The 15,601-nt window shown below is 45.6% G+C and overlaps 1 protein-coding gene across 1 annotated transcript in view; it reads left to right on the forward strand.

Annotated features, from left to right (window-relative positions):
• LOC133342645 (voltage-dependent L-type calcium channel subunit alpha-1D-like) overlaps positions 1–15,601 on the forward strand; it is a 223,582-nt gene that overhangs the window by 103,081 nt on the left and 104,900 nt on the right. Inside the window, 4 exon segments of the mRNA XM_061551929.1 lie at positions 4,430–4,582; positions 5,614–5,810; positions 10,370–10,473; positions 15,408–15,580. Of these exon segments, the coding sequence (XP_061407913.1) occupies positions 4,430–4,582; positions 5,614–5,810; positions 10,370–10,473; positions 15,408–15,580 (627 nt within the window).

Consider the following 15,601-nt stretch of genomic DNA (forward strand, 5'->3'; position numbering starts at 1 on the left):
GACAGGAGGAGGTGGCTTCAATTAAAGTGTGGAATGTGGGGGCAACTTGTGATCATCATCCACCAGGGGTGGGCTCGCAGCAGGCCATGTCTACTGGGAAGATCAATACACCTGCACTGCATATGTTCACACAAAAAAAATTCTACAGCTGGATATTGGAATTATTTAGATGAGATGTGATCGATGTACGATGCTTTGAGATGCTCGGGCAGATAAGAATTGACAATGCCCATCCATAATTAGTGGGGAGAATGCTGATAAAGCCACCGCATTTGCATTTTCGTTATTTCAATCAAGAAATTCACACCAGGTAAGAGCCCAAAGTCTCTTTTTTAAAGTAGAGTTGGGTCAGATAAGTCGTTTGACAATTATAAATATGAGAAAATAAATTACAATTCATATTCAAGACCGTAATTTATTGAAGTTGACACAAATAGAAGAACAATGATTATAAATCCATGAAATTAAGTTGGCAGTGCAAATCAAATGATTAACCAGATATATTGAAATGTGTGTGTATGCCCAGCCACCGCATGCCCAAACAGCTTTTGTTCAGCCAGAATAGAGGGGGCTAAACGGGCGTGGCATTGGCGAGAGAAGAGATGAAATGATGTGGTATGAGAGGATGTGGAGCTAAGTGGGCTTGCCAATGACTGGTACCAAGATCGGCCTCTGTAGAGCAGGCTCGTAAAGGATGCTACTGGGCAGTTGAAGGCAGTCGCCCTCCACCAATAGCGGAAGGTCGAGGAACAACGCTCACAACAATGAGTGGAGCACAGGGCGGCTAAAACACAGCAAGTTGGCACAGTAGGGATCACAGGTGGTGCATCTCAGTCAGTCAACCCATGGTACCTGGGTCTGTTCCGTGACCTCGTGCCAGCGAGAGTTCGACGCTTCACGTTACCTTAAAGTGCACATAGCCTGCCACAAGCACAGTGGTGACGTCACCGCCACTTAGTGGTGAATGGCGTTTGTTGCTGTATGAGTGAAGGGCGCTGTGTGCGTGTTTGTTCATGTGTAAGTGTGTGTGATGAGCGTCTGCTGCTATATGGAGGTGAGGGTTATTTTTCCGGACCCTTTCTACAAAATTAAACTTGTTTCGTGATATTGCATTGGCAGTAATGCACAAGCACAATTAACAAAATATCAGCATACAATATTGCGTCGATAACACTGCCCTCAATGGAAACATAAATAAATATTAAATATATGGCAATTTGGGTAATAGCCATTCTTCATGACATTGCTCACAATATCTTCTTGGTTCTTTCGGTAAAGTCACGTAGAAGGAAAATAATAAAAATAAAACATAAAATAATTCTCACGACGTTTCGGCCACAACGCAAACAGCCGTCCTCAGGTGAAGAACAGGTCTGTCGGAAAGACAGCGTCCCCATTCAGACGCTGTCTTTCCGACAGACCTGTTCTTCACCTGAGGACGGCTGCTTGCGTTGTGGCCGAAACGTCGTGACAATTGTATTTTATTATGTTTTATTTTTATTATTTTATTATTTCCCTTCTACGTGACTTTATTGAAAGAACCAAGAAGATGAATCCCTGCAGTCACGAAAGCTTTAAATTGCTCACAATACTTCATGGTGAAAATGGTGGTCCCACTCCCACCGTTCAACAACATCCCACGCGTGAAAATGAGGAGGCTTACCGCAGCCTTCGCTCAGATGTTTGGAGAGCCGTTCCACACTGACTGCAAGGATGAGTGGCGGTCGTGGGCTGCTGAGGAGATGGAAAAGTGACTCGGGGGGCCACGGCCACAAATCACTCAAAAAATAACTTACAGCACCACTGCAATTTATTCCCTTAAGGGTCAGAATGGTAATTTGATTTTCAGCCCTCAGCATTAGGTCTGCAGATTTGCTGAGCATTGTTGTGAGATCTTGGGGTAGGATTATCTCCTCAGCCCAAACACAACTATGGGGCAAGGACAATTTTGCACAGATGCCATATTCTCTGTCCATCTTCTACAGAATAATTGTGTCGGGGATTTCAACAGCAACTACATATGTGCCCCTTTTACGTGGATAAGGCCTATGTGTTGCTGCAACTCTGCTCAAGATTATTACACAAATTCTCAATGGTGGGCAGTTCCAGGAAAAGCTGCATGGCAAAGAGTCAGTACCATTCCCTGTCCATCAGGGGGTTTTTTTGCCCCCAACACTATTTATATATATTTGTTTTTTGCCACATAGTTCGAGAAGATAACCATGGCCGTTCCTATGCAATGAACATGTGGTACAAATGCAATGGGAGGCTGATCGAAGTCTGCGTGAGGGCAAGGGGTGGCTCTATACTGATGAATCACGTCATGCTCGCTGATGATTTGCCAAACTACTGCTCAGGCTGACGATAAGTTTTTGCTCATAAACCTGGAGCTTTCCACTACCAGCCCTCCCAAAACAAACACCGGCCTGGGTACACCATGTCATCGTACACTCCACATCCTCGGCTCGCCATGAGTAATGGGGGAGTTGTTGAGAGCATGGAGGATATCCTGTACCTTGGCAGTGTGCTCATTACCAGCCGCGGTTTGGCAGCGGAGGTCTCACTCCAAATCACGAAAGTGACGTTATATTTTCATCGGCTGCGCAGCGCCGCGTGAAAGCTGCCTGGATGGCAGTCCACACGAACCTCCGGGTCTTCTCGAAAATAATAATGCGTTATTTTATCTGTCACCTGAGCAACACTGACCCCTTTACATATTCTTTGGGTCTTTCGGTAAAGTCACGTAGATAGGTTCAAAGAAAATAACCTATCTACGTGACTTTACCGAAAGACCCAAAGAATATGAATTCCTGCAGTCACGAAAGCTTTAAGTCAAGATTTGACCCCTTCACAGTTAACACCTGCACTGACCTGGAACATTCAGCCTGGCCTAACTGCAGTACGTCGGTGAGCACCTCCAGCAAGTGAGGCTGTGTTGGCTGGGTTATGTTGCCCACAAACCCAGCTACCGAATGCCAAAGCAGCTTCTGTTTGGCCAGATTGAGGAGGCTAAATGGGCATGTCACGGGCTAAAGAGGAGATGGTTTGATGTGGTACGGCAGGATTTCAAGCTCGTTAGATTTGCTGATAAATGGTACCAGCGGTGTCAAGGCCAGCCTCTAGGAGGAGGCTTGTGAATGGTACTACATGTGAGTGGAGGCAGCCAACCTACACCAACAAAGACAGAGAAGCGATACTTCCGACAATGGGCAGAGCATCGGGTGGGTAAAACACAACAAGGTGGCACAGTGGGGAGCACAGGTGGTGCATGTGCCAGTAACCTATCAGTTAATCCATACAAACCTGAGCCTGCCCTATGATTTCATGTCGGCGAGACTTCGACACTTCACATGATCCGAAAGTCTACATAGCCTGGCAATAAGCACTGTGAGGATACCACTGCCACTTTGTGGCGAATGGCAGTTGTCGAGCGAGTGTTGCGATGCACAGCCAACGTCAGTGATGAGAATCTTACCGAGGGCCTCACCTAGACTCAGCCTTACATGAGCACCTGGTGCGGTGTGTAAACATCAGCATTTGGGAAACGAAAGCGGCCGGGCGTTTTGTAGGATAGCCACCCCCTCGTGTGCTGTGCCAGCCTTCATGGCTGTTCGCTAGCAGCACTTGCCCCAACAGTCTGCTCAAGGCTATACGGGGGTTCTTTGTCGTTTATACGTACGAGTGAAACGGACTGAGTTTTTTTTTAGTGAGTGATGGGTTGGTATTTGTGTGTGAGTAATGAGCGTGATTAATGTGTGCACGAGAGCGCTATATATGAGTGCAGGGCATTGTGTGTGTGTGTGTGTGTGCAGTATTTGAGTGTATGTATGTGATTGTGTGTGAGCGCGAGTGGCTTTGTGTGTGATGATGATGAGAGTGTGCATGTGAGTGCCGTTTTGTAACATTACTTATTGGACTGTGCTACGCTACTGGCGGACTCGAGTTTCATTCCTGGTTGTGATGCCCATACGCCAGACGCAATCAGATTGTGAACCTCGCTTTGGCTTCCCCGAGCTGAACTCGGTCTGAAACAACGACCTGGTTAATACACACTGGGGGAGATGAAGGATGCTGGGCTATGACGATGCTGGTCACACCTCACCATGTATGCCGTGTCAGTCTTAACGGATATATAATAAGCAGGAAGGAAGTCTGCCTTCTCCACTTAAAAGAACAGATGTTTGTTGCCGCTCAACCTCTTGACCTTCCGGATTAACATTATCCAGCAACATCTACTTAACAGGCTTAACTTTGCTGATGAGGGTGCAAAAGGTGAAGAGGTCACTGGACAAAAAAGAACGATTCTGGAAATATGGACTTCCTGCCTGCTCATTATTTAACCATTACCCATAATTCAGCATCCACGGCGCGTCGTGAGGTCCGGATAGTTTGCTCGCTGACAGCATTGGTGATGTTTCTCGAAAATCAGGCTTGCAGGTCGTGCTCAATTCCATCATCAAGGCCATGGTCCCCTTGCTCCACATCGCCCTCCTCGTCCTCTTCGTAATCATCATCTACGCCATCATCGGTCTCGAGCTCTTCATTGGCAAAATGCACAAAACCTGCTTCTACGTCAACACCGGTAAGAAGTTGCCTTGGGGGTTGCCAGTTTAGAAGAGTGATGATGGCAGGTTCCAGCAGATAAATATTTGTGTGGGAGAAACGGATATTTGTTGTCCGTCCCCTCCCTACTTATTGCCTCCTTCTGCAATCGGTGAGGGTTAGGCTCATGGGTAAGATTCTAGATTTGAAGCTTTCGTGACTGCAAGGATTCATACTCTTAGGTTTTATTTGGTAAAGTCACGTAGGTAAAAAATGCAATTAAAATTAAAAGGGTAAGACTTTGGGGTATAGGGCACAGAAACAGGACCAAAATATAAAACTATACTAATTTGTGCAAAATGAAAAGCAGCCACTGCTTTATTAGTACGTTTGGAGATTGCACCTAACATTATGGTTTACATTTGAGAGTACGCTGAGAAAGTTTGCTTAGGCTCAACAAAATAAGGGGGGTACAAATATTGGTAATGGTTGCTTGGGAAAAAACAAAAACACGAATTGCGTGGAAACGGAAGGTTGTTAGATTTTATGGCCAATGACAATGTTCGAGGTATCTGCATTTATGGCCCAATTCACACCTGTAATGGTGGCTGAGGGCAGATTCGGCTAAAGGGGAAGAGCATAAATAAAATACATGCCTCTAATTTCTTCAGTCGAGCTCCTAAGATACATTCTTGGCAAATTATGATAATTTTATTTACATAATTTTGTCATCCATGATGCACCCTGCACTTGTATTTAACAATGTATTCCTCCGTACCGCATTGGATTGTGGCTTCTTAATGAAGTAATTTAGGAGGCATCCATAACAATTGGAAAAATTTGCCCATGGCGCGCTGGCGGCATACATGGCCCACCATTTTTAGAAACGTCGAGAAGCAGACGACACGTAGTATTTAAATATGTTAACGGTTAACACAGCCGCAACATTACCCAGACGTGCGGTGGCCAGTGCAACTGTAAACGCATCTCCCATTAGCATGGTTGGCTGCGTAGGGTGCGAAAGAAGTTCAACATGCGACAATATTTGACCCAATCCGTGGTGCCACCCAGACACGATGGTGGAGGACGACCCAAAGCCGTGCGCCTTCGCGGGCCACGGCCGGCAGTGCGCGATGAACGGCACCGTTTGCCGGGGCGGCTGGCCCGGCCCCAACGGCGGCATCACCAACTTCGACAATTTCTTCTTCGCCATGCTCACCGTGTTCCAGTGCATCACCATGGAGGGCTGGACCGACGTGCTGTACTGGGTGAGACGCGCCGCTCGTAGCCGGCGCTCGCGGCTAACTTCGCCCGCTCCCCCCCAGCCGCGTCGCGACCGGTGGATTTAACAAACGCGCAGAGCCGAGCTGCCCACAGACAGCAGGAAGGCACAACTCCCATTCCTATGCCTTGCGTGCGTGTAATTGTAAATATACTATAGACTATTTGTATTTTTAAATTTTACCAGGTAAGGCCTACTGAGGTACGTAGCTTTTTTCAGAAGCGACTTGGCCACAAATGATAGCTTAACAGAGTGGCTTATTGTGTGGAAATTTATAGCAGCCAAATACTTTAAAGGCATGTTTCTACATGTGGAGGGAAAAACCGGGGGATCTGGAGAAAAATTAACGCGACCACAGAGAGAACATGCAAACTCCATGTATACAGGTGTCAGGGTTGGGATCGAACCCACAACCTCCTGTATACAAGGCGAGGTAGTTAACATCTTGCCACCGCGGCAATTTTATCGTCACACTGTATTTAAAATGCCCTCAGCCTTGTCCGCACCACCAGTTCACTTGCTGAATGTTTGTTTTACCGCTGCCTGTTGGGTTGGCCACATTTTCCAACTCTTTGAGTTGGTGGTCTAATCGACAATATGGCCACGGCTTCAGCTCTTGAGCTGGTGGTCTGGACAAAGCTGAGAGCATTGTACATGCAATGTGGTAATCACATAACACGATATGATGGGAGTTGTGCCTTTCAACTGTTTGTGTGAGTGTATCTTTTCACATGTTGTTAGATCATGTATGCATTTTCCTGTTGTGATGGCGTTTCCCACCATGTACAGACAGCGTTGGAGTTAATCTACCGCCGGTCATGTAAAGTGGGGCAGTATACACATCAATAAGACAAACATGGGAAAACATCATGCATATGCTTGGATGCTGTAACACGCTCCAACGTGTATTTGTCCTCGGAGGTAATTCAGTAACAACAGCAGTGATGTATCATCCAAACTGCACAACGAGCCAAACAACATCATCCATCGCCTAGGTCAGGGGTCAGCAACTTGCGGGTCTGGAGCCGCATGCGGCTCTTTAAGGACTGTCCCACTCTGACGTTACCTGGTACGCTGAGAAGTGTGATTCCTCTGTAGTTGGAGCACAACCTCTGGTCCCCTTTTAAAAAAAATGGCAACCACAACCCCAGTTTGCCAATCCAGAGGTACTGCACCCACCTTCCATGCAACATTGAAGGGGCGTGTTATCCACGGAGCTCCTACGCTGTCTAGCGTTTTAAACAACAATGGGCGAATCTCGTCCACCCCAGCAGCTTTGCCGCTACGAAAGCCCTTGACCGCCGAAGTGACTTCAGCAACCGTGAAGAATCCTACCTCCCCGGCTGTTTCCAGGGCTGCCTCTTGAGAGGAGGGCATGTCCACTGAGTTGAGGAGCTCCCCAAAGTGTTCCTTCTACCTCTCTACTATCTCCCTAGTTGAGGTCAATGTTACGCCACGCTTCCTGAAAACAGCCTGGGCCACGCCCCGTCGACCCTTCCCGAAGGCGTCGGATGGTTGGCCAGAAGATCTTTGAGGCTGTCCCAGTAGTCCATCTCCATGGCCTCTTCAAACTTCTTCCATGCCCGGGCTTTCGTTTCAGCGACTGCTGCAGCTGCCACCCTCTTGGCAAGCCTTACCTCTCAATCGAGTCAGCAGACCTTTTTCCGAGCATAACTAAGAAAACTTCCTTCTTCAACTTGACAGCTCCCCTCACCATTGGTGTCCACCAGTGGGCCCCAGTGTTTCCGCCATGACGGGCACCAACTGCCTTGATGCTCCAGCTTTTCACAGTTGCATCCACAATCGAGGTCTAGAACAACGTCCACTCGTACTCAATGTCCACGACCTCCCCTGGAGTGGAGGAGAAGTTTCCCCGGAGGTAGAAGTTTAAATATTTCTACACTGGGTCTTCCATCGGACGGTCCCAGACAACTCGCACCATTCATTTGGGCCTTCAACGTCTCTCTGGTCAGTGCCCCAAGCGTCGGATCCAACTTACAAGTTGATAGCTCTGTCCCTCTCTTTATCCGAGTGTCCAGAACATACGGCCTTATAAAATCAAAAATTGACCTTCAGCCCAAGGTGCTCTGGTACCAAGTACACTTATGACCACCGCCTCGTATTCACATGCATTGCGGCTCTTGAAGAATTGAGGAGTTTTTACCGAATCCGAAAAAAATGTCTCTTCTTGTTATTTTGGTTGCCAACCCCTGGCCGAGGCCAAGGCGGATTAACTATTCAGTTAAGTTTTTTATCGCCAAGATTTTGCCAACACTTTAATCAACTTGGCCGGTTTTATAATGTATATGGTAATAATAAAAGAGTATTCAGGGGAAACCAAATCCAGGACATTCTCATTACATTAACTGCATGAGCTTGCGTGTGACTATATAGAGGGCTGAATGGGCCATTGGAAGTAGAGGGTTGGTGGTGAGTTTTATTTTGAAAGCTCAGTTAAGTCTTAGCTGGTTAAAATACAAATTATCATTATTATAATCTTAACGAATAGTTTACACTTCTTTGCCGAATGAGGGAAACCCTGGCCTGCAGAAAACAAATTGCACATGTGTGTAAAATAAATAAATAATATTGTGATGTGGCATTGTTAGTGTGCATAATCCTCAAAGAACAATAATCCCTCAAATTTGTCAATGGCACTGCTTCCTAAATAAGAAATATATACTGTATTTATCTTTGCTGAGAGATGATCTCTTTGCTATGAAGGAGGCCCATTGCCCAAAACGTCACCTATTGTACACATCATTTTAGGGCAGTGCTATTTCCAAATGCGTGGGCATTTTGTTACATGCGTTGGTAAGGTATCAATTGTATTCAAACAGAGTGCCCATTGATGCTATAGTTCCCTTTTAAAGAAAGATCTGGAATATTAAAAAGCAATAATAAAAATAAAAAGCCACTTGGTTGAGATATATATATAGAAAACATTTTAAAAATTTCATTTGTGCAAAATTATTTGATGAATAGTTCAAGTAAATTTTGTTTAACCAGGCGGTGAGAACACAAAAACCCATGATGTCTCATTGCAAGAGTGACCTGGGGATATGAATCAGTCTGCCAGTAGGGGGGCATGTGTAATCCGAATTGAGTAATTAGCGGTGCAAATTTAGAATTTGGCAAATTTGGACCATGATTTCGGCACACAATGGGCCTCCTCTTGCTAATGATGTCAGGGGATCTTTAGCGTGGACTGTAAAGCAGACGGCATGTAGTATTAGTACGGTTATCACATGCACAGTGATGACCAGTGCGGTGCTAGCGTTAGGCCGCGTTAATACCCAGCTGAGTAGGTGATGCTGTGTCTTCATTTCATGCCGGAGCTGCTTTGCGATGCAATTTTACAAATTGAAATAAAACGACCAATTAATGACGCCAACACTGACATGATAAACAAAGACGCATACGCACATGGGTGAATTTAACCTGTAAGTTTTAATGATTCATTTCGTACACGTGTCGCGTATGTGATTTAAAATGATGCGTTTTTAGGCCGACGTGAAATGTCGAGAATGAAAACATTCGCTCGGGCACGTGATTGCCCTCTGTGTTGTCTGACCCCCCCAGTTAAGTCGTGCCACTTCACCCCACCTTGATTCTGTTGTAGCCTCGCACGGCCTGGGACACACATCTTGGGACTCGAGAAGATAATACAAATATATCAAACAGCGGCGGCGGCAGCAGCTAAGCACCTTTAGAGAAACGGCGAGCTTCTTAAGCTGTGATCCCGTCTCCACTGTCTCCCCCCAGAAGCCTTTAAATGTACACCTGGGAATTATCTGAGTGACACGCAACATTCTTCTTCAGATCTACTCTTCCATGTTTTGTTTAATCCTTGTGTTCCTCCGGAGCGTGTTTCTCCCTCCGCAAGCCACAAGCAGTAAACCCCGATGTTCTGTGTCACCCTCCTCCACAGATGAATGACGCCATGGGCTTTGAGTTACCCTGGGTTTATTTTGTCAGTCTGGTCATCTTCGGATCGTTTTTCGTGCTTAATCTCGTTCTTGGTGTATTGAGCGGGTAAGCAGGAAGTCTTGCTTTTGATTTCCGTTTGCGTGTGCCGTGTGGATGCTGGAAATCGCTGGCATCAATGGAGGCGTCGCTTCCTAAGACGTGCCCAATTTAATTTATTTTTGAACACCACAATAAACATTCCGATTTGACATAGTTCTTACGAATAGTTTTTTTTATATACACCTCTGGTACGTGTTTGATAATATATATATCCTCGCAATCGTAGGTCCATTTCACCGCCACGCTTCTTTTTAGATGTCTGATTAACCTTGCGAGAAATAACCCCTCCGTCGCTGTGCTCACGGCGAAGCGACTATTCCCTGGCGACGATGGCGCGCACGCACTGTGAGTCTTCACAGCCAGCCAAAAGGTCACGCACAATGCAAAAAAACTGAAAACCCTTCCTGCATACAGATCCTCCATTAATGCGAATCAATTTCCAGCGATTGCCCAGCATCTGTCAGAAAGTGTGTTGCCCTCCTAACCACACTTATCCCGTGTCCTTCCATTTTCCAGGTAAATGATGCGATTGGGAACGAGTGGCCGTGGATGTATTATGTTAGTTTAATCATCGTAGGCTCTTTTTTCGTGCTTAACCTGGTTCTCGGTGTGCTGAGCGGGTAAGAAACTTCAGCTTCCAAGTTTTAATCGTCAATCTTTATTCATGATTATTATTACTACTGTATTCCTGTCTGTGAGCAACTGTGTGCTCTTTTACAAAGCAAAATTTCTAAATATAAAAAAATAAATAAGTCTTGCATGACGAATGACGCTTCTCTGTTTGGTTGGCACGTGGAGCTTCATGCTGAATATCTTATGGCGAGATTCAGACCGATGCCCACCCCACAAAGACCAGATGTTGGCAATTCCAGACTCTCCAAGTGTCCTCGGCAATGATAGGTGCTCTGGAGCCGTGCGTTTGTTGATCATGTAGATGTGAGTTGACCAAACATCCCAATGTAGGATCACAGAGCTGAGGCAATTTGCTGTTGCCAGTTTCTGGTTGCCTTCCCACTTGGCTGTGGTGTTCCGCGCCTCTGAATCATTCTCTCTCTCTTTGAGAGTGAGCATAAACTCTGTACATTGCAAGTGCTAAATTATTTCGATTTAAAGCTTTCGTGACTGCAGGGATTCATCTTCTTGGTTCTTTCGGTAAAGTCACGTAGAAGGGAAGTAATAAAATAATAAAAATAAAACATAATAAAACAATTCTCACGACGTTTCGGCCACAACGCAAGCAGCCGTCCTCAGGTGAAGAATGAGACAATGCCAAGCTAGGAGCTTATATATAAGCTGCGTTGGAGGTGGAAGAAAGAGCGCCTTAACATATGCACATTCTTTTGTTAAGGCGCTCTTTCTTCCACCTCCAACGCAGCTTATATATAAGCTCCTAGCTTGGCATTGTCTCATTCTTCACCTGAGGACGGCTGCTTGCGTTGTGGCCGAAACGTCGTGAGAATTGTTTTATTATGTTTAATTTTTATTATTTTATTACTTCCCTACTACGTGACTTTACCGAAAGAACCAAGAAGATGCTAAATTATTATTATAAACCTGCGTGGCCAGGTAACTAAGAGATGGTGAGTACAGCAAAGGGATTAATGAACCCATCTATAGGGAGCTTACAGTGTCACTTCCCTCGTATGTGTGGGGGTTTCGCAGGTACTCCAGTTTCCTCCAAAACGCAAACTACTTTTTACTGCAATTGGCCGAACATCCAAACTCAGGGCTCCACTAAATAAAGAGCCTTGAGACTGAGCGATAGTTTCCTTGATACAGAAGTTAAAGTGTTACTGCTATTAGGTCCCACTTTCAGTGTCCTCTGTGTTAATCCAGAACCGTTTCAGGGATTATTTTGCTGATGTTAGAAGCAAAATAAAAATAAATAAAAAATCACGACGTTTCGGAGGCAACACAAGCTTCCGTCTTCAGGTGGAACCGTCACAGCACGATAGTTGTATCAACTTGATACAGCAATCGTGCTGTGACGGTTCCACCTGAAGACGGAAGCTTGTGTTGCCCCCGAAACGTCGAGATTTATTTATTTATTTTACTTTTATTAATTTAAATGTTTTACCTACGTGACTTTACCGAAAAAACCTAATAATATGAATCCTTGCAGTCACGAAAGCTTCAAATCTAGAATTGATGTTAGAATCCTTGGTTTCGTAAAAGGTGTGACCTGACTGTGGCTGAAGACCACAGCATTTGTCCCGTGTGACTTCAGCCGGGTGGGTACCATCAGCACTTATAAGAGCATTGCAAACCGCGGCTCCACGTCAATCACACCCAACGGGCGCAGTTTCTGCCTCTCGCATAGTCGGCACTGCCTCTGCTCGTTAACGTCCGCGGGTCCTCAAGAAGCGGTCCGAGTAGAGCCCAGAGGCGTCTCGCCTGATGCCGTCTCACCCCCGCATCACCATGAAGCGCCACGTGCCACGTCGCCCGTACGCCCCGTGCGGTACTTATTAGAGCCCCATGCTGCCTTGTCCTCTTCCTCCCCAACCCCTTGACACCCTTGCCGCATTGTTCGTCTTCCATCGTGTGTGCTGGAGGACAAAGCCCATCCACGTCGCCGCATGTTTGTGTCGGTGTCTTGTGCCGAGGTGCTTTGTTAAATGGCCAGCTGGGTGGAGGGGGGGGGGGCGGTGAGGGGGAATCTCTTTGAAGACACCCCCCCGCTCCCCCCCACAGCGAACGATCGTTTTTGTGATGGGAAGTGTGAAACGGACAAAGTGGCAGCTGACCGCGACGTTGCGAGTCGCCTGTCACTTTCTCCTCGATTTGGCACCGGGGTGTGTGGTGGTGGGGGTAGCAAAGTTATGTTGAGGCTAACTCGCAAGAAAATGGTGATGTAATCCCCTTGATTAATGAAGATAATAACACAAAGGTAAAAATAATGTCAATAATAATGGCAGCAATGCTCAGCATGCTAGTCTACTATGGGCATCTTCTACCCAACCAAAATAAACCAAATGCATCGAAGTGCCCTTGGAAAGCAGTGATTGTATACAAGCAGACAATGCCTTGATGGCTCAATGGAAGGAAGGACAACATTTCACAACTTCTGATCGCTGGCCAGGCCCACCAAAACCGGGCAGTCTGGCTCCAAACTGTTGACATTGTTTGAGGGTGAACAGGTCTATTGTGCTGCCAGATGCACGATAAACAGCATTGATTCTGATGCAGGTCGTTTAATTTTTTATGAAAATGCATTAGCAACCATAATGTTGTGGCCCGAGATCCCATGTATGCACCCACACACAAGAGACACAACATCCACTGACTCCCAAATTATGTTGCAGTAAATCTGCATGCTGCCAATCCGGCCCTGGCACAAATGTGTTTTTTTTTTTCTCGACCGTGCACACTACTTATTTAAATAACGTGCACAGTCGAGACAAATAATGATGTTATTACTAATATGGTTTTACCCCTTTTTTCTGGCAACAAAACTGACACCTTTTGCAAGGAATCATGCTTACTTACATCAACCACAATACTTGCAGTCAAATGCAAACAAAAAACAATACTCTGATAATTTATGCATTGTCCTTGAAACTGATTGGTCCACACCAGAGACAGCTTTCTTTAGAGCCTAGTCTCATATGGTGTTCGACCAGATGACGCCAAAAGGCGCACAGTTCAAAGACAATGCACTATCAGAGTAATGAGAGGATAAATTATCAGAGTATTGTTTTTTGTTTGCATTTGACTGCAAGTATTGTGGTTAATGTAAACATGATTCCTTGCAAAAGGTGTCAGTTTTGTTGCCAGAAAAAAACAAGAAAAAAAGGGGGAAAACCCTATTAGTATATTTTGGTACTGGCAAAGGAGGTCCAATGATGATGTTATTACTCTTTATTTTTAAATTACATGAGGTTTTGAAGTTTACACGGGGCAGTATTTTTCATCAGGTATCAATTATCTGGCTGTTATTACTCGTTGTTGTGCCAGCGTCCTGCTCAGTTAATTACGGCCCACCGGCGCACAGTAAAGCATTGTGCCGGTTTACTATGGAGCCGTGTGCGAATCTCGTTAAACTTTAGTTGACCCACAAATAATTTGAAAGATTTCGACATTTTATCGTCGCCCTAATGAAAACGCACAGGCGCTAATAAGTTTAGTGTTGAAAGGCAGCTCTAATCACAGAATCGTTATTCCCAGCATGCAGGCAGTACACACTGTCAGATATACTCTGTGTTTCTAAAATAATAAATGTATTAATTTTACCTTGAATTAAAAGATAAAACTTAGCTTTATTTCTGGCTGTCAACTTACAACCTAATGCACTCTGGGGGGAAGGGGGGGTGCAATGGTTGAATGCGTGGCTTGCAATCAGAACGTTTCAAGTTCAAACCCTGAACAGGCAGGTCGATTAATAGGAACCACCTTATGGGAAATCCACCAGTGGTGGTCTGAACGAAATATCCACCTGTACCATAGGAATGTGGAATTTCCACCACTGGCTATGATGATAAATCGGAGACAAATGACGCCCTGTGCTAAATTGAGTAGGAAACCATTTAAACTGTTTAATGGGCATTCTAACCATTCAAAATGCTATTTATATTAAACAAATTTCAGACTTTCTCATTCCATGAATGGACGAAGACCTTCCTGTGTCATGTCATCCGTGGGATTATTTACCATACTTTGCCACGCTAGTCAGCGCAGGTTGCTGAAGGATTGGGTGGCTGGGACAGATTCTGATATCACTCTTCCCTGATGTTGGCCCTGGCCAGGAATTGAACTTGGGTTGCCAGATTCATAACACAGTGCGCTAAGCACCGTCGCCACTGCTCCGCCAATAATTTACGTGTAACTTTATTACGAATGACATTGTTGCTTTTATTATTGAACATGAGAATAAAAAACAATAATTGTAAATCAAAATCAAACGGTCAAATGCATTGTGGCCTCCAGTGTGGCCTGTGATTTAGCAGCGTGACAAAACAGTGGAACGAGGAATCAATCGCTGGCCGCCCATTTGCTACCGGTGATGAGCAAAGCCTGATACAAAATTGATTGGACAAAAAAATCGGTGACCACTAAACCAGCGCCTTCCAAGTGGCTCGTTACGTTCAAAGATACACGGGGTGATTGTGACGCAATTAAACTCTTTCATGGGGGAAAAAAATAATGCAGGAGTGCAATTTTGTAGTTTTTTTATGAGTACCCTTGAAATGCAATTGAATGCCGATAGACTTCCACTTTTCTTGGCATTTGTAATATTTTACAATGAAACTACTGCAAAGAGTGTAATTGATTCCAATGGCTTTAATTGCTTGGCGTGGTTTCTCTGCTTTAGAGCAGCTGTAATATAATTTGTTGGCCCAATGCTTAGAATGATTTGGCAGGGAATTTCGGCTACGGGAAAGCATTCATAGGCGATCGATCGTGCTGCCATCTGTGACGCATCATCTCTGAGGTCTCAAACGAAAACAAATCACAGGCTGAGGATGATTGAGGAGCGACGTCGGCAGAGCCTTACAGACGTTCAGCCTCCCTCCTTCGCCTCTCCTCCTCCCGCCTGTGTCCCGTCACGAAACAGAGAGTTCTCCAAGGAGCGAGAGAAGGCCAAGGCTCGCGGAGACTTCCAGAAGCTGCGGGAGAAACAGCAGCTGGAGGAAGACCTCAAGGGTTACCTGGACTGGATCATGCAGGCCGAGGACATCGATCCGGAAAACGAGGACGAGACGGGCGGGGATGGAAAGCCACGCAGCAGTACGTCCCCAAGCGGCACAT

Source organism: Lethenteron reissneri, chromosome 15, assembly GCF_015708825.2.
Source record: "Lethenteron reissneri isolate LAM-NWPU_2019-01 chromosome 15, ASM1570882v1, whole genome shotgun sequence".
Taxonomy (NCBI): Eukaryota; Metazoa; Chordata; class Hyperoartia; order Petromyzontiformes; family Petromyzontidae; genus Lethenteron; species Lethenteron reissneri.